Source organism: Colius striatus, chromosome Z (assembly GCF_028858725.1).
Source record: "Colius striatus isolate bColStr4 chromosome Z, bColStr4.1.hap1, whole genome shotgun sequence".
Lineage (NCBI taxonomy): Eukaryota > Metazoa > Chordata > Aves > Coliiformes > Coliidae > Colius > Colius striatus.
In genome coordinates, this window is record NC_084790.1 from 48,328,651 (window position 1) to 48,350,594 (window position 21,944).

Genomic DNA, 21,944 nt, shown 5'->3' on the forward strand with positions numbered 1-21,944 from the left:
AAGCTTTGCTTAAAAAGGACACCAGGATTTTGTCCTAATTAAATACCACGTGTTACTAAATCACATCCCTCTGCGGAGTCTGGCACTTTGTGAGACTGTGGAGCACATTTCAGAGCATGAAAGTAGAATATAATGGTAGGGCAGAGACGCAAACAATATCCCAAGCTATGAGAATACATCTAGTGGCTCCCCCTTTCCCATGTCAGGTGAGCTTGACACTCTGTAAAACTTTCCTGCTGTTAGAAGGGAAATGCTGTGGCTGCATGCACTGCCTCATTTTCTTGCATCTTTCTGGACATCACCAGTCCTTCTTCCTAAACAAGGATTTTTTTTTTCTTCTGCCTGCTAACCTGGTTTGGATTGCTGACTGTAGGGCAACTGTCACAGGCATCACCAACACCATCATTATCCTCATCCTCCTGGTCTTGGTTGGGGATCCTCTGACAATTATCCAAAAGGTTCTTAATACCTAGCAAAAAGTACATTGGATGATAGTTAAAAACTATTCCCCTATTTGTTTGGACAACTGAACAACATAAACATCAAGAATGGTAAAGATGCTCTTCCTTTTCAGCAGCTACTTAATCTTGCAAGCCTGCACAGCAAATCTTTCTTATAGAAACATTTTGCTACAGAACAACTTTAAACGCCGTCACATGTGCTTCATCAATTACACACGATTCATCCTGTCCTGTGCCCGTACCATAGCTTACAGGATGGGACGTTTCACCTTTGCTTTTACATTGAAGGGCTTTTTTCAAGACTCATACAGCAATGAAAAGAATACATTATGTAGCTCGTGGGCATCTGGGCCAGGCAGCAGCTGGGTACTCTGGGATGTGTTTGCACATATAGGGAATTACTGAATGACCTACAGCCTTAACTTATACATTAAACATGGCTTGGTTTATCTTCTTCCAGCAGAAGCAAGAAGATAGATACAAATCTAAATTAAAAGCATTCAAAACACAGGCTTTGTGAAGAAAGACAATGTGTTTCATGACATCTAGTTGCTGCTGACACATGACATGTTCTGGGCAAGTTTCAGTAACATTAGAGAAGCTGTAAGTGAAGAATTACCAACCATCTCCATCCATGTCATCATCACAAGCATCTCCTTTCCCATCACCATCTGTGTCCCTCTGGTCATTATTTAGGATGTTGCGACAGTTGTCACAAGCATCTCCAAAGATATCTTGGTCACTATTTCTCTGGTTAACATTGGGAGCCAAGACACAGTTATCCTGCAAGAGACACAGATCCAAATCAGTCATGAACCAGGCCCCAGATCTTTAATTTGCACTTTAATGGATTCATAAAACTCTGGCATTTATTTCTACTTTCGCAAAATATGATTACTGTGAGCAGTTTGGTATTTTCTGTGAATATTAGCTCAGGATCAGATTTCAGTGGCTCCCTCAAGGCTCTGCTTTGAACCACATCATGGGAACCCTAAACATAAACACCCAATATCATACAGCTTTGTTCACAACTTTGACTTCTGAGTCTCGTTTTGGATGTGCCCATGGTGAGTAACCAAAACGGCACCCTGGCCTTCTTACACTGTCCTCCTCAAAAGCTGCAGCTCAGAGACTCAACAGGGGTTGTAGATGCTCTCCGTGAAAGTCCGTTACCCACTTCTGGTACAAACTCAAACCAAAGCTGAAACAACTGTAAAAACAGGACTTTTTGATGCAAAAAGGTACAAATCTTTCTTGTCAACCAGGCTGCTATTGACTCTTTTAAGACCACCAGGACCCACATGGAGAAAACTTCACGGTAGTGTAAAGTTTCCTGTCTGATGGGATATAGCACACCTATGACCTCATCCTCTTGCAAACACAGAGGCAGAACAGAGCTTAGCAACAATATAAAAGTTGCTTTATTGCAAAGGTGCTGAACCTGCACATAGATTTAGAGTTGAAGCAGGATTTCACATCTTTCCTTATAGAACACTGACAAAACCAGTTGCTTCATGCTACCAGTACTTGTACTTGGGCTCTGTGGCAAAACAGCCTGAGACAGACCTCCTGTGATTGCCAGTCTGCCCTAGCTCCATATGGACATACATATTCTGGACAGAGTGTTCTTGTTGTCTTACTTGGAAGTGCACTAAGCAATACCACAGAAGAATCTTCACACAGAACAACAGTGGTCATGTCAGCATACGGGGTGAATGCAAAAGAACTTCTATGGTCTGAATTTATCTCCTGATATATTCTGATAAAACCCCCACGGAAGGCGGTTTTGCTTTCAGAACATGATTCAAAGCTTTTCCAAGTTATTGGCAAGACATCCATTAATTTTATGTGGGTTTTTAGGTCCCTCATAGAACGTGATGTTAGGTCATCCTGCTCTCCAAAAAGAAAGATGCTAATGCAAGTAATGTTCCTGAAGGCTGTGCTATGGGAGAGCGTGACATCAAGCTCTAGAATTCAATGCTAAATTATAATGGTGGAGCCTACACTGTTGGGATTTAAGGTTGGGTCAGACAGCCTGGGTTTTTTTAGGTCTTCTAATAGCAAGCATTATATGAAAGATGGGATTTAGGGAGCTGATGTGTGATGGGTATGGGATAATCTCTGGAAAATAGTAGCAAGACAGATTTCAAAGTAATTGCCTATTGCACTAATGTGAAATCCTGCTGTTTGCCCAGAGCCTCACACCTGCTCATTGGGAATGCCATCTCCATCTGCATCCTCATCACAGGCGTCTCCAATCCCATCACCATCGGCATCTTCTTGTCCAGAGTTTGGGACAAATCTGCAATTGTCCTAAACAAAAAAAAAAACAGGATATGTCTGGTCTTCTGTGGGTAATCTGGATACATTCATAATTTTAATGAAATTTTCTATTATTGTTTTAATTAATCAACTATTCAAATAAAATAAAACTTATCCAGAATAATTCAATAATTTGAAAAAAGTTTAATACATCTAGTCATGTTTCTTCTCTTCACCCATTTGTGTTCCAAGTTATTAGAGGGTTAAGAAAGGATTTCTTACCTTTCTGCAGTTTTCAGCAGAGCACGCGAGTTGTTCGTTCGGGTAGCCATCGATGTCCACATCTTTTCCACAAATATAACCATCACCAGCCCAGCCGATGCCACACTATCAATAAAACATCATGGTAGTGCTACCAAAAGGTTAGAGTCACTGTAGCAATACTCAAGAGGGAAACCTCACGTCAGTCTTGTAAAAACCAACACACAGAAAGCACACATAGACACTGAAGTACAATGAGGTGAACTTTAGCACCTCTCATTGTGTAAAGAAAAATCTTTGTTTCAAGCTCTCTGTATCTGAGCACAGCTAGAAAGACCTAAGGCTTGACATTAAATGGAATGTGTGCCTCCAACACCTACTGTTGCTATATATTTCTTTTAGACACCGATCAGGAATCAGTTCTGGTTGCTCACAGGCAGGTGGAGAAAAAGAAAAGAGAGAACCTAGGCAGAATATGCACCTAGCATCACAGCAAAGGGCCCATGGTTCGATGGGATTGACTGTGTTTTGCTCAGTGTCTCAAGAATACATCTGAACTGCAGGAGTTTTGAGAGAAAACTGCACTGTTCATTAGTCAGAAAATGTGTGTGCAGATGCAGAAAAAGGTTTTCTATCCAATTAAATTGGTATTGTTTCAAACCAAAGCCTCATTTGTGTTGTAAGTGAAGATACATGCACAGAACTGCCTGTCTATCTCTGGCCTCCCCTTAAAATGAAGACTTGCCCAATATAGGTATCTAGGAATCTTCCCATAATAGCATGGACTTAAAATATCCTGGATTCTTATTTGTTGAAATACATGTACTTAAAATTGAGACCAAAGCAAGTGCCAGCAAAAGCATGCACTCTATCCAAACTTGGGACATGGGATTAGTCTCTTGCATCCCCTTGCAAGCTGAAAAAACTAAGTAATATACTTTAGTTGGACTTTTACAATGGAAGTCCATATGCCCCTTTAGTGCTCCTCTGCTCCCACAGCTGGAAAGCAGTGTACAGTCTACCTGTGTGTAGAATCTGTGGTCTCACTTGGAAAAATACCATTTCAATCAGGAGGTAAACACAGGCACACTGGGTATGCAGAGAGGACCCCTACTCACAGTTATGTAGCTAAGCACTAGGAGAGGACTTTGTGATGTCTTCTGTAGAGTGACACTTGACGGTCCTTCCTGAGGAGACCCTAGACAGTCTATAAAAGCTATTAACCAAAAAATCTAGTTACATGGCCCCAGTAAATATGGCATATGAGTATGGCTGCCTTACAGAAATGCTGTAAGAAGAAAACAATTGCAAAATAGACTCAACCTGGTTATTTCTGTAGCTGGTCTGAATCAGTGGGCTACAATGTGGTTAAAACATTCAGCTGTATAAAATGATGACAAAGACTTTCCCAGTTCCAGCCTAAAAAATGGTATTTTTTCACTGTACGAATAAACTCACAATACATGTCACTTCTCCTCTCCTCTCCTCAATACAACGAGCATGGACACTGCATGGATTGAGGGCTCGATTTCTGCAGCTCCTCTCGGCCTGGCATCCCCTGGCTTGGTCTCCTGTATATCCTGGTTTGCACTGGCCACAGTGGTAAGATCCCTGTAAGAACAAAAAGTTACTAGCCAGTCTTTTAACAGCACTTCCTTTCTTTTAAAGTATGCATATGAGCAGAAGTCATGTAACACTGCTTATGCTGTGAGATTGCAGTTTTTCATCCACTGAGGCCTCTTGCACTGTAGACAAACTTCATTTTCTACATGAAATTCAGGTTTGTTTCCCACAGTGCACATGGAAAACATGTTCAATTCTCATCTGTTTAAACCAGTCTTTTGTTAAGCAAAGACATATAGCAGCAAAAGCATCTTCATGATGTCTTGTTCCTGTGCTGCTTCCAGGTGGTCAGAACTTTGTGTAAAATTCTAAGTAGCACTTGCTTAATCAGATTAAGTGCTCTTACATCAGTGTGGAGCAGACATTTAAGATCATCAAGTCCAGCCTTTGCTCCAGCCCTATCAACCACTAGACCATTTCCTTAAGTGCAACATCCAACCACCTCTTAAGCACCTCCAGGGACAGTGACTCCACCACCTCCCTGGGCAGCCCGTTCCAACACCTGACAACCCTTTCAGTAAAGAAATTCCTCCTCATATCCAGCCTGAACCTCTCCTGCTGTGACTTGAGCCTGTTTCCTTTTGTTCTATTGCTTGTTACTAGGGAAAACAGACTGACCCCCACCTCACTACAACTTCCTTTCCGGTAGCTGTAGACAGCAATAAGGTCTCCCAGAGCCTTCTTTTCTCCAGGATAAACAGTCCCAGATCTCTCAGCTGGTCTTCAAAGGAAATGTGCTCCAAATCCTTTACTAGCTTGGTAGCCTGCCTCTGGATCCTCTCCAGCACCTCAGTGTTCTTGTAGAGAGGGGCCAAAAACTGGACACAGTATTCAAGGTGTGGCCTCACCAGCACTGAGTGCAGGGGAATGTCAGCAGCTCCCTGCTCCAGCTGACAACACTGTTCCCTGATCCAGGCCAGGATGCCATTGGCCTTCTTGGCCACCCGGGCACACTGCTGGCTCCTGTTCAGCTGTTGTCAACCAACACCGCCAGGTCCCTCTCTGCCTGGCAGCTTTCCAGCTACTCCTCCCCAAGCCTGTAGCACTGATGGGGATTGTTGTGGCTCTAGTGCAGTCCCAGTCCCAGTCCACCATAACAGACATATATTTACTACCCAGCCAAGCATTATTTTTGTCCTTCGTTCCTAGCTTCTTGCAAAATTTTAACCCTGTGCTGTTCGCATACTTTTAGGCTGAAGATGAATATGGCCAGATGACTGAAGAGTAAAATAATCATTGAGTCATGCAAATGGTATGGCCCATGTAAAACATACTGGGCTGTCACTTTCTCCTAATGGACGCCAGTGTAAAATATTCTGGAGAGTGCTGAATTTGCTCAGTATATTCTATCTTATATCAAGCCCCAGTACGCACTGAAATAGCCTTTAAGGCAGCACTTCCAGATCAAACTGTTCCTAATGTAAAAAATCCCACACCGTCCTGTTCTGACAGATGGCAGGTCACTTCCTGTTCTCTGCAAACAGGGCCTGACTGCTTCCTGAAGAGGACTAGTCATGTCTAGCTAGGCAATCAGATATGTTTGATGGAAATATACTGGATATATTGAAAAAAAAAAAAGAAAAAAAGAGAAACCTGTTGGAAGCAGTCCTAGAAAAGCAAAGTTATCCACAGGAAAACACACCACCTGGAACACTACTGGCTAGTCTCAACAATACTTAGCTACAAAAAGGACCATCTTTATACCTGCAAGACACTTTTAACACTTCTTGTTATTGAGAAAGCCTGTTTCATGCAGCCAGCTATAGCAGAACAGTATTTGACTGTGGCATAAGTGGCACATACCAGACAATTATGCCCAGTCAGAATGGGTTTATGAAAGGCAGGTTCTGCCTGGCCAACTCAATCTCCTTCTATGACAACATGATCTGCTTAGTGGATGAGGGAAAGGCTGTGGATGTGGTCTATCTAGACATTAGCAAAGCCTTTGATGATGTTTCCCACAACATCCTCCTGGAGCACTTGCCTGCCTATAGCATGTAGAGGCATACTCTTTGTTGGGATGGATGGCCAGGCTCAGAGAGTGGTGGTGAATGGAGTTAAATCCAGTTGGTGTCCGGTCACCAGTAGTGTGCCTCAGGGCTTCGTGCTGGGGCCTGTTCATCTTTATCAGTGATCTGGATAAGGGGATTGAGTGCACCCCCCAGCCAGTTTGCAGACTATAGGAAGCTGGGCAGAAGCACAGATCTGTTTGAGGACAGGACGGCACTACAGAGGGACTTGGACAGGCTGGAGCAATGGGCAAAAGCCAATGTTACGAGGTTCAACAAGGCTAAGTGCTTGCTCCTGCACCTGGGTCACAACAACCCCATGCAACGATACAGGCTTGGGGCAGAGTGGCTGGAAAGCTGCCTGGTGGAAAAGGACCTGAGAGTGTTGGTCAACACCAGTCTGAACATGAGCCAGCAGCGTGCCCAGTTGGCCAAGAAGGCCAATGACATCTTGCCTTGTATCAGAAATGTTGTGACCAGCAGGAGCAGGGAAGTGATTGTCTCCCTGTACTTGTCACTGGTGAGGCCACATATCAAATACTGCATTCAATTTTAGGACCCTCACTCCAAGAGGGACATTTTGGTGCTGGAGCATGTCCAGAGTCAGACAAAAGACCTGATGAAGGGTCTAGAGAATGGGTCTTATGAGGAGCAGCTGAGGGAGCTGGAATTGTTTAGCCTGAAGAAGGGGAGGCTGAGGAGAGACTTTATACTCCCTACAACTACCTAAAAGAGCTTGTGCCGAGGTGGATGTTCGTCTCTTCTCCCAAGTAACAAGTCACAAAACAACAAGAAATGGCCTCAGGCTGAACCTTGACTTACATTGGATACTAGGAAATATTTCTTCATTGAAAATGTTACCAAGCACAAGAATGGGCTGCCCAATAAAGTGGCTGAGTCACCACCCCTGGAGGTATTTAGACATGTAGACAAGGGGCTTAGGACCATGGTTTAGTGGTGGACTTGGCAGGGTTAGGTTGGACTTTGTGATCTTGAAGAATCTTTCTCAACCTAAATTATTTTGATTCTGTAATTCTAAGTGAAAAGACCAACTTGTTTCATGGCATTAAAATGCTTGTACACCCCTTCTATTAGATCCTTATATCCTTCAAACCATTTCTACTTCTGCTATGCTTGCACCCTTGGATTTAATGTCTATGGGTATTCACACTGTCATACCAATTGCAGCTCTCCTCCTCTCTGTACTTAATTTAGATACCTGGTAGTGTATAACTATCGTAATGGAACAAAGACATTACTTCTATAAAAAGAGCACTCAGGGGAACAGCTTGCTGCAGCAGTTCCCATGTGAGAAGAGATGAGGGGAATCTTTCAAAGGAGGTTCCTTGCAATAACATACTCATAAGTGGACAGTCTGCAAAGAGAAGTTCCTGCTGTCCTCCAGGGAAAGTGATAGGGATACAGCTCAAATGGGCATGTTAATGACAAATTGAGTACTGATTTTTCTGTTATCAGTCAGGAAAAGAGGAAAGGATTCCTTGATTTAGATTAAGCTAACAAACAAATTGTAGCATTCAGCTCTTCAATCAGAGACATAAATCCATTCTGGGCTTCACAGAATTTGAAAAAAAAAAAAGGTTTATAAAGCCACAAACAAAAAGTTGCTTACCAAAGTGTTTATGCAATGGGAATTTGGAACACAGAGACCTAGTCCACCATTCTGACATTCATCAATATCTAAGCAGACCTACAAGTAGAACAAATAAATATGTAAATAAAAATAATGTCAAACTGAGATCTAAGCTTGAAGAAAGGCCACTAAAGTCTAAGTCTAAAACAGAGTCATAGTGTCTCCTGAAACCACTCTCAGAATTACACAGACATAGCCATAGGTTAACTTTCCAGTGGATGTCCAGACACATATAAACCTTGAAGATACTGTGATACAGTAAATTTCAACTTTAGGATGGGCTTCTGGTTCATCTACAAAAGCTTAGGCAAGAACTATGTTGTCCATGTAGGGCACAACAGGAACAGGTAAAAATGACAGTAAAATAAATAGGCCTTTTCTATCATACTCTTCCTACATGAAAGTCACTTTACAGAAATCTACAGAGCTCCTTTTAAAACTAGTCAGAGATACCTATGAAGATAATGACATCTTTTCCTGTCTCCACATAGGTCCTGAGAATTAGACTGTTAATGCTCCCATCAAAGCCAGGCAAATATAGCTCGGATCTTCTGACAGAAACACTCTGAGCACTGCCTGACTACACAAGGCAACTACAGAATGACTGTAGTATAAATAAAACGCAGGACAGAAGCAGTGACGTAACCCCCCCACACACCTTGAAACGGCAGCTGCTGCCCACAGGGAGCACAGTGCTAACCTGCTTACTGCTCTTGGCGTAGCTGAGTCCTACCCCTTGCACGGTTTGTCCTGTGTACCCTGGGGGACAGGTCTCACATCGGAAGCCTGGAGCAGTGTTCACACATCGCACTCCAGGGAAGCAAGGGCTGTACCGACACTGCAAAGAGAAAAACAAATCAAGGACATGTTTGTGCTTCAGTAACATCTAAACTCCTGCTTTGTGCACAGACCTCTCAATCAAAGGCAATGCTACATGCCAACTCTGCATGTCTTCTGTTCAGAGCTGGTTTACAGAAGAAAGCAGTCTCTAGAGGTATTCCTGACCCTATCAGGTCTTCAGCTATCTCTGCAATTGAAGTAACATTTGCAGTCTTCCATTACAGCTTGCCCTAAGCTCTAATCCCAAATCCTTCCTTTTGCTGGACAAATTCAACTGCCTTGGAGGCTGAGACACTTGGAAGGATCCAGACCATAACATCAGGAAAGCTGCTCTAACTTCAGCCCACCAAAACGTCCTGCAGTTGTGTTTTGTACACACACAAGTGGCAGCAGCTTTTCCCCTAATTTATATTTGGGCAAGCTGCATAGCCAGAAGTAAACTGAACACGAGCCAGAGGAGCAAGGCTGTGTTAGTGGCACCCACGCATTTTTTGGTTGGAGGCCCACAGACAACCTTTGGCACTTCTCCCAAAATACCACATGCCCACAGCATCCACCTATGCCCTGAAGGCACCATCCACTTCACTGCCTCATAAGGATTTACAGAACAGCTGTGACCAGTTTTTATGAGTGCCAGTTTGGGAACCACATCCTGCACCACTGCCACTCCAACATCAACACTAGACATTAGATAATACTTGTAAGAGTACCAAAAACATCAACATGCTATTATGCTGCATATGGCTTAAAGACAACAATAAATAAGAAACAGGAGAAGGCAACAGAAAAGTGTTTTAAAAGTATGCCTTTTCCCCTTCTTTCATTGGTAACAGAAAAGCATCCTTGAGATGGAGGGAAAACAAGCCAGCAAATAGGTATCCACCTACAACAAGTGTGCAACTAGTGACCAAACGCACACACAAGAGAAGAAGAAAAGGTGTGTTTGATATAAAGATTTGTTAGAAGCGGGTCAACAGCTAGCATAAAGAAAACGTGAAGCCTAGGACAGACATTTTGTGCTCCTTTTTGCTGTGGATTTTTTATTGCAGGCAGCAGAGGGCACTCAAATTACACCGTACACAGAGCAGAGCCGCACCTTCCCAGATACAGGACATCAGCATATGAAAGTTATTTCTTCCAAGGAGTAATTGATCCCAATGAATAAAGAAGCACATTGCAGAGGTGCTAACACCCTCAGAAAAGATGATGGTAGTTCTTAGTAGGGAAGCTTCTAGATTTGCCTTTGTCAGAATTTGCCAGTTATTAAAAAGTATGGAAATAGTTTATTCAGTAGAAAGGTGCTCTCCCAGAAAGAACTTTCGTAAAGAACTTCCAAAAAAACCTCCTAAAACACCATTCCTTCTTTTTCTCAGCTAACTCAGGAAAACAAATAATATGATACATCTCCTCTTATAGGACAATAAAGATATATTATCATTTATTATCTCTCTCCCCAACACAACCACAAGTGAAAATCCATCTGTTAAGGAGATATTTACTGGTGGAAAAAAAAATGCACTAGTCTAGGTAGCATTTCAGTGGCAGTGTCTATGTAAAGACCTCATATAAGCAAGGTTGTATCTCTTTTGACACCATTTTGGCAAAATTTCCTCATTTTTCCCTAACATGAGATCAGGTCTGCTGTGTGGAGTGGTGGCAGGAACAAGGAAGCATGTCCATCTCCAGTGTTAGAGCATGGATACTCACAGAAAACCTCACTAATGCTGAGCCACTACAGACCAGTCTTGGTTTGTCTTCCCACCACCCCTGTTGTGAGTATAATTGCTCCAACCCTGTAAAAGGCAGAGACCACTGCCAGGCTTTGTCTCAGCCTGGTTGTGGCTCAGGAGACAGAACCTATCCATACTAGGGCTCCGCCTAGGCTGGCTTGAGCCTCTCACCTTGGTTAGCTTGCATCACAGCTGTCTTGGTTTCACCTCTTGCACTCACATGTCTGAGCTTCAGCTCCATTTTTTGCACCTTCTGTTGCAGTAAACACAGCTCATGCCATGTGAGGCAAAACAAAAGACATTGCCTATAACTCAGGAAACTGCCACACTCAACCCACTTTCTCTCCCCAGTGTTTTTCACAGCCAGATACAAGTTGGACATACTGCATTCTTTCTGCTCATGGCCTACAGCAGGGAGTAAACCAAAAGAGTGGTCAAAGCACAGCTCCTATTGGCTCAGAAGGAGAAATAAGAGAAATAGCTTTTGCTGGTTTACATCATTAGACAGGTATGTTGGTAGTACTGTCTTATCCACAGGCACAGCTAATGACCTAAGTTTCCTGGTTCCCTGGTCTTCTACATCTAGGTGCTTTTCCACAAAAATCGTTAAAGAGTAATGGCAAAGGTCATTTCACATTAAAAAAAAAACATGGTGAAACTGTAAGTGGTTTTGTTGTTTGTGTTCGTAGTGTCAATTTCCAATTAACACAGGTTTTATTTAATCATTTCAGATATTTAAAATTTATTAGTTCAGTCCTCAATACAAGCAAGCTCTGAATTTCTAACATATAGCACAGAAAAAAAGGAAGATTTAAGTCAACACTATCAGCTTTCAACATGATCATCAAGAAGCAAAAAGAACAGTAACAACAAATGTTTATTTTCTTTCATAGACTTTTAAAGTAAGGTTGACAACATGGCTCCAGTATGGGTCGAAGAGAAGACTTTGATATCCAAGGTTGGTTCAGGAGCACTACAGTTTAAAGAAACAAAGCCCATATTGACAAAAAGTGCTTCTGCAGACTGTAACAGAAGCTACTGAATCCTCTTGCGGAACAGACAAACTGCATCAAAGGGATGTTCTCGTTGTTTGTGAGAATTTTTTTCAGCCATTAACTTCTTTAAGTGACTTCTCAACTCCCCAGTGTATTTCAAGTTTTCACACACATAACCTCCATAAAATTGCAGCAACAGCAAAACAGTGAGGCAGAATTGAACCAGAATGAATTAACATTCACTGTGCAAGCAGTCAGCAAATACTGAAGGCAACAAGCATCAGCCATCCATTGATATGTATGAAACACTTTCTTTTTAGCCCCCACTCCCTTTCTTTTTTCTGGGTTTTTTTTTTTTTTTTTTAGTTGAGTGAAAGTCACTATTTTACCTCATCGATATCTGAGCAGGTAACTCCATTTCCTGTGAGCCCTTCAGGGCAGGGGCCACAATGAAACCCCTCGGCTGTCTCCATGCACCTGACTCCCCTGAAGCAGGAATTAACTTCACATTTGGGTTTTATGCGCCTAGGAAGCTGAGTTGGAAAATTCACAGTTCCCAAACCTTTAATGCAGAAAGAACAACAGTTTCAGCAATTGAAAGAGACATCCATCATGGCTTTCATTTGGCAAGCACTCTGAAGGGATCCCAGAGATGCTGTGCAGCAGAGGCCTTGTGTTACTGCACTGCACTGCTATCAGCTGTGCTGTGAATGAAGAGACATCATGCTGGGAATGGCCCAGCAGTTTGTTGTGTCCCCAGACAGGGGAAATTAAGGTTATTTGGTTAGGTCCACATGCTGCTTTTGGCTACACATGGGAGCCCTTCTGCAAGGTTAGTCCCAGGTGGCCAGCAGAGGAAATTCTGAAAGTTGGTGACCTCAGGAGGCTGCAGGGACTCAAATGTGAGGGTACAAGGTACTGCCTTGGCTACATCAGTGACACTACTACTTTGTAAGAAAAACAGTGTCATGGTTTCACAAGAGCATATCTGACAGTCTACACATAAGAATAATTAAGAAGCAGCAGCTGGCAGCCCACAAACACATATCAGAACATGCAAGTGGGCTGGCTTTGGCGCACAGAGACCAGTGCTGGGGAAAAGCAACATTTTCTGAGACTCTGGCAGATCACAGAATCTAAAAGGTTTAAAAGGACCTTGAAAGATCATCTAGTCCAACCTCCCTGCCAGAGCAGGACCACCTAGAGTACGTCATATGGGAACTCATCTGGGTGGGTTTTCAGTCTCTCTAGAGGAAATTCCACAGTCCGTCTGGGCAGCCTGTTCCAGTGCTCTGTCACCCTCACAGGGAAGAAATTATTCCTTGCATTTCTTTGGAACTTCTTATGTTCCAGCTTATACCCATTGCCCCTTGTCCTATCATTGGACATCACTGACAACAGCCTGGCTCCATCCTTCTGACACCCGCCCTTTACGTATTTGTAAACATTAATGAGGTCACCCCTCAGTCGCCTCTTCTCCAAGCTGAAGAGCCCCAGCTCCCTCAGCCCTTCATCAGAAAGGAGATGCTCCACTCCCTTCACCATCTTTGAGGCCCTGTGCTGAACTCTCTCCAGCAGCCCCCTGTCCTTCTTGAACTGAGGGGCCCTGAACTGGACACAATATTACAGATGTGGTCTCATGAGGGCAGAGGAGAGGGGGAGGAGAACCTTTCTTGACTGACTAACCACCCCCCTTCTAATACACCCCAGGATGCCATTGGCCTTCTTGGCCACGAGGGCACATTCCTGGCTCATGCTCATCCTGCTGTCCACCAAGACCCCCAGGTCCCTTTCCCCTATACTACTCTCTAACAGTTTGTTCCCCAGCCTGTACAGGTACATGGGGTTTTTCTTTCCCAGATGCAAGACTCTACACTTGCCCTTGTTGAATTTCATTAGATTTCTTCCCACCCAACCCTCAAGCCTGTCCAGGTCTGGTTGAATGGCAGCACAGCCTTCTGCTGTGTCAGTCACTCCTCCCAGTTTAGTATCATCAGCAAACTTGCTGACAGTGCCCTCCGTTCCCTCAGCAAGGTCATTAATGAATAGATTGAACAGCACCAGTCCCAGCACCGACCTCTAAGGGACTCCACTAGATACAGGTCTCCAACTAGACCCTGCCACATTGATCGTAACTCTCTGTCTTCCTTCCTTCAACCAGTGCACAATCGACCTCAGTACCTGATCATCCATCCCACACTTTCTCAGTTTTGCTGCCAGTATGCTGTGGGAGACAATGTCAAACAGATGCTGAAACTGGTATTGATGCATGCAGGATTTAAAGACTTTTTCTTTGTCACTTTCACATAAAGGTTAACCTGACTGAAGACCAACTTAAGTTTTTATGAGGTTGACAATCTGGGAGAAGAAATCAGCAGAACAGCGTAATGAGCTTAAGGCCTTTTATCCCACACAGTCTGAGTGCATGTGTGCCCTGATTGTTCATTGTGTAGGAGGGCCATGCAGAGGAATTGGGGAAAGCATTTCCTTCTTCAATTTCACAAAAAGATGGAGACCACCTTTTGGTGACTGTCTTTTCAGGACCAGATGACTTTCAGGAGGACTTTCAGGGAGACACCAGGCAGGTAATGTCTCCCTCCACAAGGACACGTGGCAAGGTTTTGTGGCAGAGTGACAGCACAGGGTGAGTAGTACTGCTTGGTTTGGTGAGAGTTTTATCCCTCAGCAGGTGATTCACAGGTCTATGGAAACTGAAAGCTTTTGCTCTAATGAAAACCTATTTTAAATTTGTGTTCAGTACATCTAGAACTTTGGACACAGTATTTTTAAAAACTTACTTCTTAGAAACCACTTAAAGCTGATGCAATCAATATGAGTTTTAAAATGACTGTATCTCATCCAGTTGCTTTTTACAGCCAGTAACAGGAATACTTACCACATGCTTGGCACTCTGCTATAGTATTTCTCAGAAAAGTTGTTTCTTTTACCTTGAAGATATAGAAAAATAAACATTATTTGAACATAGGCAGCTCCAGTTTGTACCTGGCTGCCAGAGGAAGCATTATATTTTTTCCCCAAGATAACACTCAAACCATGCAACATAGGTACTCTATCTTGAAATGAGATGTTCTTCATACTCCATATAATTCATGACAATGATAATGGTTGTACTTCAGCTCAGCCATCATCAACAGGATCTTTAAGGATGATGTCCTTAACTCAATGCATCACAAGCAATTCCATTTCCGACACTCACCAGCAAGTGGAACAAACGCAGTTTCATCTCAGTTCAACAGACCTACCTCTAACTGTGGGCTAGGATAGATACTCTAGTTCCTCTCCACTTAAGACACCAGATTTTCTGGATCTGAATAAGCAAGTCCTCTACACTCCCATATTCAGTTATCCTCCGTAGAAAGCACAGAGTACCATGACCTATATGGTTATTTCTTAACCACTGTGATCTACCTCTAAAGCAAGAAGCGCTACCCAGGAGTTTACTACTTAAGTGAATTCTGCCCTGACTCTGTAAGAAGTGTCAAGCTTGGCATATTTCACACTGAAGCCTTTATATAGTACCTGTTGTCTGAGAAGGTCTTTCACATCTCCCAATATTTGGTTCATCTGCATCATCTGACCCATCAGCTGTCTGTTAAAATCACCTGCAGGGAAATAGCAATCAAAAAGAGTGCACACTGCATATAATTCCCCTTCATTTGGCATGGTAATTTCTGAGATACAAGACAGAAGCACCATGAAGAGCTGATGAGGGCAGACATTGTTCCCGTATGAATCCTTAGAGTAACCACAGTATCTAGCTTCAATTTTTTATACATAGATTTGCACGAACTCAAGGCTTTTCTGTGAACTTCATTGTATACCACAGAAATAGGCAGAGCAGAAACTCCTCTACACAGAGAAAAGTAGTCTGTGACTTTTCTACCATTACTTCAGTGTCAAGGCTCTCTGGTAAGACCTAACAACACTGGTAACTAATGCCACCAGCATTACTGATTCCTCCCAGGCCTCAGACTAGCAACCCTAAGTGAAACCTTAGAATTTCAATACTGGGTTTTTGTGACAACACATTTGGTACATAAGACCTCTAAGACCGAAACAAGACAAATGAAAGGACCAGAACCTACTTAAGCCCTTCCCAAGAGATTTTTATCTGTTAAACAAAACATTCATTTTGACAAAGTGGTGAAGTATATAGCATGTTTAATACAGTAGCTTCTAGCAGTTCCTGTTTGTAGCTCACTTCAGAGTTTGTAGCTCTCTCTTGAAGCAATTTGTTTACTCCTCCAAGTCTGTATGTCAAAACAAATTTCTCAAACATATGCTCTTTTACATTCTAAGCAGGCATATTATGCCAAATGGTTTCACGGAGGTTAATTCATGGGTTACTTTTGTGAGTATTGAAAGTTTACATTAGAAATGCTTTTCTTAACATTTACCTCATTGTTTTGTACTTCAAAACATGGCTATTTCCAAATATTCTAGTGGGAATCATCCAACTCCTCATATACTATGTTTTCTTCACTGCAGTTTTTCTCATCAAAACACTGAAAAAATTTAAAGATTCAAGAGTCACCTGTTCCAGAACTCTGTTCTAGTCCCAACCTTGTCCTATCTTTATTTGGGAAGAAGGTAGCAGGACTTAATGAGTGTTTCAGAATCCCATAGTGGAATATGGCATGCCGGCTGTTGGGACAGATGCTGCTATCTGTTCTTGTTTTGCTTGGGTTTTTTAAACAAAGAATGGTTTAGGAATTACTGCCTGAGATCTGAAAAAAAAATTCTCAAGATTTCAGATGCTGTTTATTGGTTAGCATCTAAATCAAAAACAGATCTATTCTGTACAGTTAAGTTTTGCAAACTGTTAGACTTTAAGGTGGACTAAACAGGTTATAATGCCATGTCTTGTTTGCAAACTTAGACAGCACAGCAGAAACAGATAATTTTCCATATTTTTTTTTCTCTTCCATTTAAAGACAAGCACTATGGTAGGTCCCACCTGCAGCAGATGGCTGGTGATCAGTGGGAGAGGCATTTCAGGGAGCCATTCGTTCACAGTATGTTATTGGTTGGCTTTTCCCAGGAGTGAGCAGGGTAAGAAAAAGTTACAGCTTGAAGCTATACAGTTATCTGATCCTACCACGTAGTACTTCTCATTCCTACTCCACTTACAGTAGCTTCCAGTTCAGATAGTCCCTAGCTCAATACCCAGAGTCAGTAACATTCTGAGTAACAGAACGGGTTCCACAGCAGTAATTAAATTCAGAGAACAGATCTGATCAGTTCCTGTTGGCCAGTAATTCAAGTCCTTTGACATGCTTACCCTCTGTAAGCCTGAAGTCATGTCAGGAAGTTATTCCTGTCTTTCTCTTCACAGAGTCTTGCAGAATAGAACCACAGCATGGTTTGTGTTGGAAGAGACCTTTAAAGACCATCTAGTTCAGTCCCCCTGCCATGGGCAGGGACATCTTTCACTAGGTCAGGTTGCCCAAAGCCCTGTCCAGCCTTTCAATGTCAGGGCAATCACGGCTTCCCTGGGCAACATATTCTTGCACAAGGCCTTGGATCTAGAGCAGACAACTAGCTTTGTTGCACTGCTAATTGGCCCAGGCAAAGCAAGTGCACAAACAGTAGCTTGTGCAACTGCAGGCCACTGAAATGTCTCATAGATACTCCTTCCAGCTCTCTAGAGAGAAATACTGGCTCAAGCACCTCACTTGTGCCCATATGGCAAAGTCAGAGTCCTGAAGTGTCACTCAAATATACTATGGTTACTTAGCCAGATATCTAGCCATGATTAAAGTACAGAGAACAGTTTCCTGTCAGCCTATAATCATTCAACAAAGGAGCAGCATACACAAGTTGCACATGGAGTTACGAAGAGGCAGATTCACAGTAAACTGAAGGAGATATCTCCTCAGGCATACGATGAATTTCTTGCCAGGAAATGTTCTTGATCATGCATTCAAAACTGACAGGACAGATTCATGGAAGGAAACATATATAGAGTACAGAACACAAAGACCCCACGTCTGAGTCAAGAGCTCTGTATACCATGAACTGCTGGATAACAGGTACGCAGCATTCAGTGAAAACCACACTGTAACACCTGCATACTCATGCCCTTGGGTTATATTGGCATTCTGTCTCAAACAGCATCTAGATTAAAAGATGCTTTAGTTTGGTGCAACACAGCTCTTTCTTTCACACTATGCCAGGTTCAGGCACCCTACATGAACTAGATGACCTCTAAGGATCCCTTCTGACCTGAATAATTTTGTGATGATGATTACATGCAGTACACTAATCTCATATACCAAACCCAGTGGAACCTGTACTGTGTTTTTCTACCCACACAGGAAGATTCAAATATACATGCTCAACCTCTGTCTGATCATCATAATCTCATCTATACTGCCTAGATGCCTCTGCCTCACATACTGAATATAGAGGGAATGCTGCTGTCACAGAAGTGAGCAATGACCAGGCACACAGTCAAAGCCATGCACAGTGATTTAGGTTAAAAGCTTTCCCAAGGATTTTACAATGAATATGAAAACACGTGCTTTTACCAAGATATGTAGGTCTCACCCTGCATACAGGTATAGGTATCACAGCTTTCTCTGTCTGAAGGCAAAATTGTGGTTATCTGACACATCACTCTCGTAAAAGGGCATTGTGAAGCATATACTAAGTGCAAGGCAGCCAAGTTAAAACTGCTTTTGGAACATCTGCACCTTTCCTGTACTGGATTTGACTACGTAGACTTTGAATATACTCATGTGAGTTGGTTTAGTATTATTATTAATATACTAATTGCACTTAAAGGTTACAAGCACTGGAATGTGAAGGGCTCAGCCAGGCAGAGGCAGCCAGGCAGAGGCAGCCAGGCAGAGGCATCCAGACAGAGGCAGCATCTCTGCACTACCACCATATGTACTATCAATCAGCAAAAAGTTACCAACAAGAAAGCTGCAACTTTGCAAGCTGCAAACCTTGCTCATAGAGCTGTGAGTTTTCCCAAGAGGAAGCACCAAATTACCCTTCCTTTCTATGTACAAATGCCTGTTGTTTTAGGGAAAAAGGGATACTTTTGATAAAACTCTGCATTTTTTTGCCTAGGTGTATATAGGTTAAGGAGCAAGAAAACAGAAACATGGACAACTAAAGATTTATATAGCTAAAAAGCAAAACAGGTTCTGTTACCACTGCACACTGCTGATGCCTACATTAATGTAATCTACCCAGGATGTTCTCATATAAACTTTATGTATCTTGCCTCTGTTCTAGTCAAAGGTTGCAGTGCTGCAGCGTTGGGTTTGGCAAGGGGTACAGGCAACGGTGTGTGAGAGAGAACTTCTCATGGATCCGGTTTCAAATCTTGAACTCACATTATTTGCCCCCATAAATACTGCACCCACAGTGTAAAACCATTCCTCTCTCTCACACCTGCAGCAGAAAAGCAGATCAATGGGGATTAAGAAGAGATACAGATGGGGCGGTTCACCTGTGCCAACAGGTTAGAGAGCACCCTCACCCACGGGGTTTAGCCCCTGGGGACTTGCAGGAATACCAGTAGCCTCAGCTCCTTCCTTCTCTCCCTGTTCACAGCTCAGCCTCCACAATGCTCAGCACAGGAAGAAAAAAGGATTTGTTTTTGGAGCAGGTTTGCAGTCCAGCAGGTGCCAAAAGCCTCATGTAACTTGCAGCAGGACTTGTGGCTACTTGGAATGGTCTTTCCCACACAGACCAGCAGGCTCTGCAGCCGTAGCACTAACATGCTGCAGTCTCCCATGTCCTTCCTCATGCCTCATTTCTGCCTCTTCTGGGACACTGCAGTAATCAACAAGAGATGAACACTGGCCACGTGGATAAGTACATTGACAGGTCTTGCTACTCTATCCACCGACCTATTTTCAAAAAGACTGTAGCAGTGTGTCACATTTATGACTACTTTCTGTCTGCAAGTGTCTGCAATCTGAATACTCGTAACATTTTAGTAAGCTGACACAAACAAACCATGGTCACGAAAGCTCGTCTTTCAAATTAACTTAAAAAGCCTTTTTTAATCATTACAGACTCCTCCCTCACTAGGACAACAACTCATTGCTCTATTACCAGCTGCAATGACTGTTTACTCTCTAAACTGAGCTATTTCTAAAATGTTTATAGGACATTATCGTGCCTGTAATTCAGGCAAACAATTGTTATTGCTTGCTTCTAAAGCTTCTCCACATTTTTAACATTCACCACATTAGCTTTTTTGCATTGGTATCATAAGGAGCAATTTTAACTCTGGACTGCAGACCTTACCAGTATACTGAAGAACTGGTTCATTTTGTTGAAGAAAACAGTCCTGCAGGTTCCCCACTTCAGCAAGTGTTCCTCCAGTTACCAGCTTCAGCTCATCTAGTGTATCCTGGACTCACAAGAAAAACACAGCTCACAATTCTGACATGACAATGGAAAAAAAAAGTGAAATATCAGACAAAGCAAATTAATTTTTTTAGACAAGTTGTCCATTTACTAAGCACGCAGGGCTCCTACACCATCCCCTCCAGGACCACCCATCATCATCTCAACTGTAATAAAATCTCCAGTCTTTGCAGATTTTCACATAGCTGAGGTTTTACTTTGAACTTTTTTTACCATTCCAATTCATGTGATCTCACATACCAGGAAGACCACATGTTTTTATATCTGCAGCATACAGGAATGACTTTTTTGTAGTTGAATGGAATCCAAAGCAGTCTTTCTCCCTCTCCACCTGGCCCCTGAAACAGGTTTACATTCCTGTCAGGAATGCAAGCACCTTAGTGATTCTCCATATAAACAGGCTCATTTTCAAGCATACAATGAAACAAAGCAAAGGGGCAACCTTGGGAGCAGGATGCCTTTGTGCATTAGAATGCATACTTTGCATTAATGCTGACAGAATATGCCCATGGAAGATATTGTTTGCCTCTGACTGCTGATACAGAGATGACAGGAAGTTATGCCATCCCCTGGGTTGTCAGAGTTCAAGAAAAGCTGTTGTAGTAAAACACATGGGGGTTGTGCTCTTATACCAAGTTGAGTCCCCCACTTCTTTCGCCTTTCCAGTCTTAGCACAAAGATGAAAACTCATACTGAACAGCTGAAAGAAACTGACAAAGAACTGCCCTTACTGCATCACCTATGTCCTCGCAAAGAAGTCCAGTCACCAAGTAACACGTAGACTGATGTGTGGGAGAGTATTTTTTTTTAAAAAAAAAGCTAAAAATTGTGTTTAAAACAAATAGCGTAACTATTACTGGGTTCAGTGAAGCTAAGATTTCGTCTGTTCCATAAAGAATTTCTATTTGCATTTCTCACCCAGGTTAATATCCAAGTACTACTGAAGCACCACTGTACAGATGTTGGCTGCTGCGAAGGCTGAGGTTTGCACTCAGTGATCCAAAGGATCCCTGGTGGTCCCCTGAAGTGATCCCTGCTCCCAGTTTTCCTGCTTACCTGTGGTTTCTCCTGGAAAGTGCGCACCTCTACTGCCACCGACCTCTGAGATAGCGCTGAAAATGCTTTTGGCAGGTCCTGAATGGCACCTACTTGCAGGCAGTCCAGATACAACTCTATTGTGCTTGATCCCTGCTGCAGACCACTCAGTGACAAGATGACAGCATGGGGTTTCCCATCAGCCAGCTGAACATTGCTAAAGATGACTGAATTCAACTTCCCGTCACTCTTCAGATAGCGCAGTGCCACTGGTACAAAATACACAGGAGGACTATCAGAGGGTATCAGATAAGCCAAGGCTGATAAAGGAAGATCCTGTGGAAATCTGCAGTTGCTCTGGTATTTTTCCACATGTCAACTTTTGTAAATGCATCCCATATGCAGACATAAATGGTAATAACAAATGGGACATTGATGCTCTGAGAAGGATTACCAAGAGCCTTTCATGACTCCCCCTTTGCAAAGCATTGCTGCCTGCACAGTGTTTTCCACTGCTATGTCCAGGCCTTTCTAACCAGCTTAACCAATGTCACCATACATGGCATAATGTGCTAAAATACAAGTGGTAAGAATGCAGTCAGAGCCTGCAGTCAGCACTTTGGCAAGTACGTATCTGACCTAGAAACAATTCATAGCAGAAA

The 21,944-nt window shown here is 42.8% G+C and overlaps 1 protein-coding gene across 1 annotated transcript in view; it reads right to left on the minus strand.

The window, feature by feature from the left end:
- THBS4 (thrombospondin 4) overlaps positions 1-21,944 on the minus strand; it is a 40,024-nt gene that overhangs the window by 9,634 nt on the left and 8,446 nt on the right. Inside the window, exons 3-14 of the mRNA XM_062017428.1 lie at positions 21,304-21,551; positions 20,125-20,230; positions 15,373-15,455; positions 14,729-14,780; positions 12,222-12,394; positions 8,968-9,105; positions 8,247-8,324; positions 4,443-4,595; positions 3,006-3,110; positions 2,667-2,774; positions 1,085-1,244; positions 351-469 (exon numbers count right to left, since the gene is read on the minus strand). Of these exons, the coding sequence (XP_061873412.1) occupies positions 351-469; positions 1,085-1,244; positions 2,667-2,774; positions 3,006-3,110; positions 4,443-4,595; positions 8,247-8,324; positions 8,968-9,105; positions 12,222-12,394; positions 14,729-14,780; positions 15,373-15,455; positions 20,125-20,230; positions 21,304-21,551 (1,523 nt within the window). The remainder of the gene's footprint in view (positions 1-350; positions 470-1,084; positions 1,245-2,666; positions 2,775-3,005; positions 3,111-4,442; positions 4,596-8,246; positions 8,325-8,967; positions 9,106-12,221; positions 12,395-14,728; positions 14,781-15,372; positions 15,456-20,124; positions 20,231-21,303; positions 21,552-21,944) is intronic.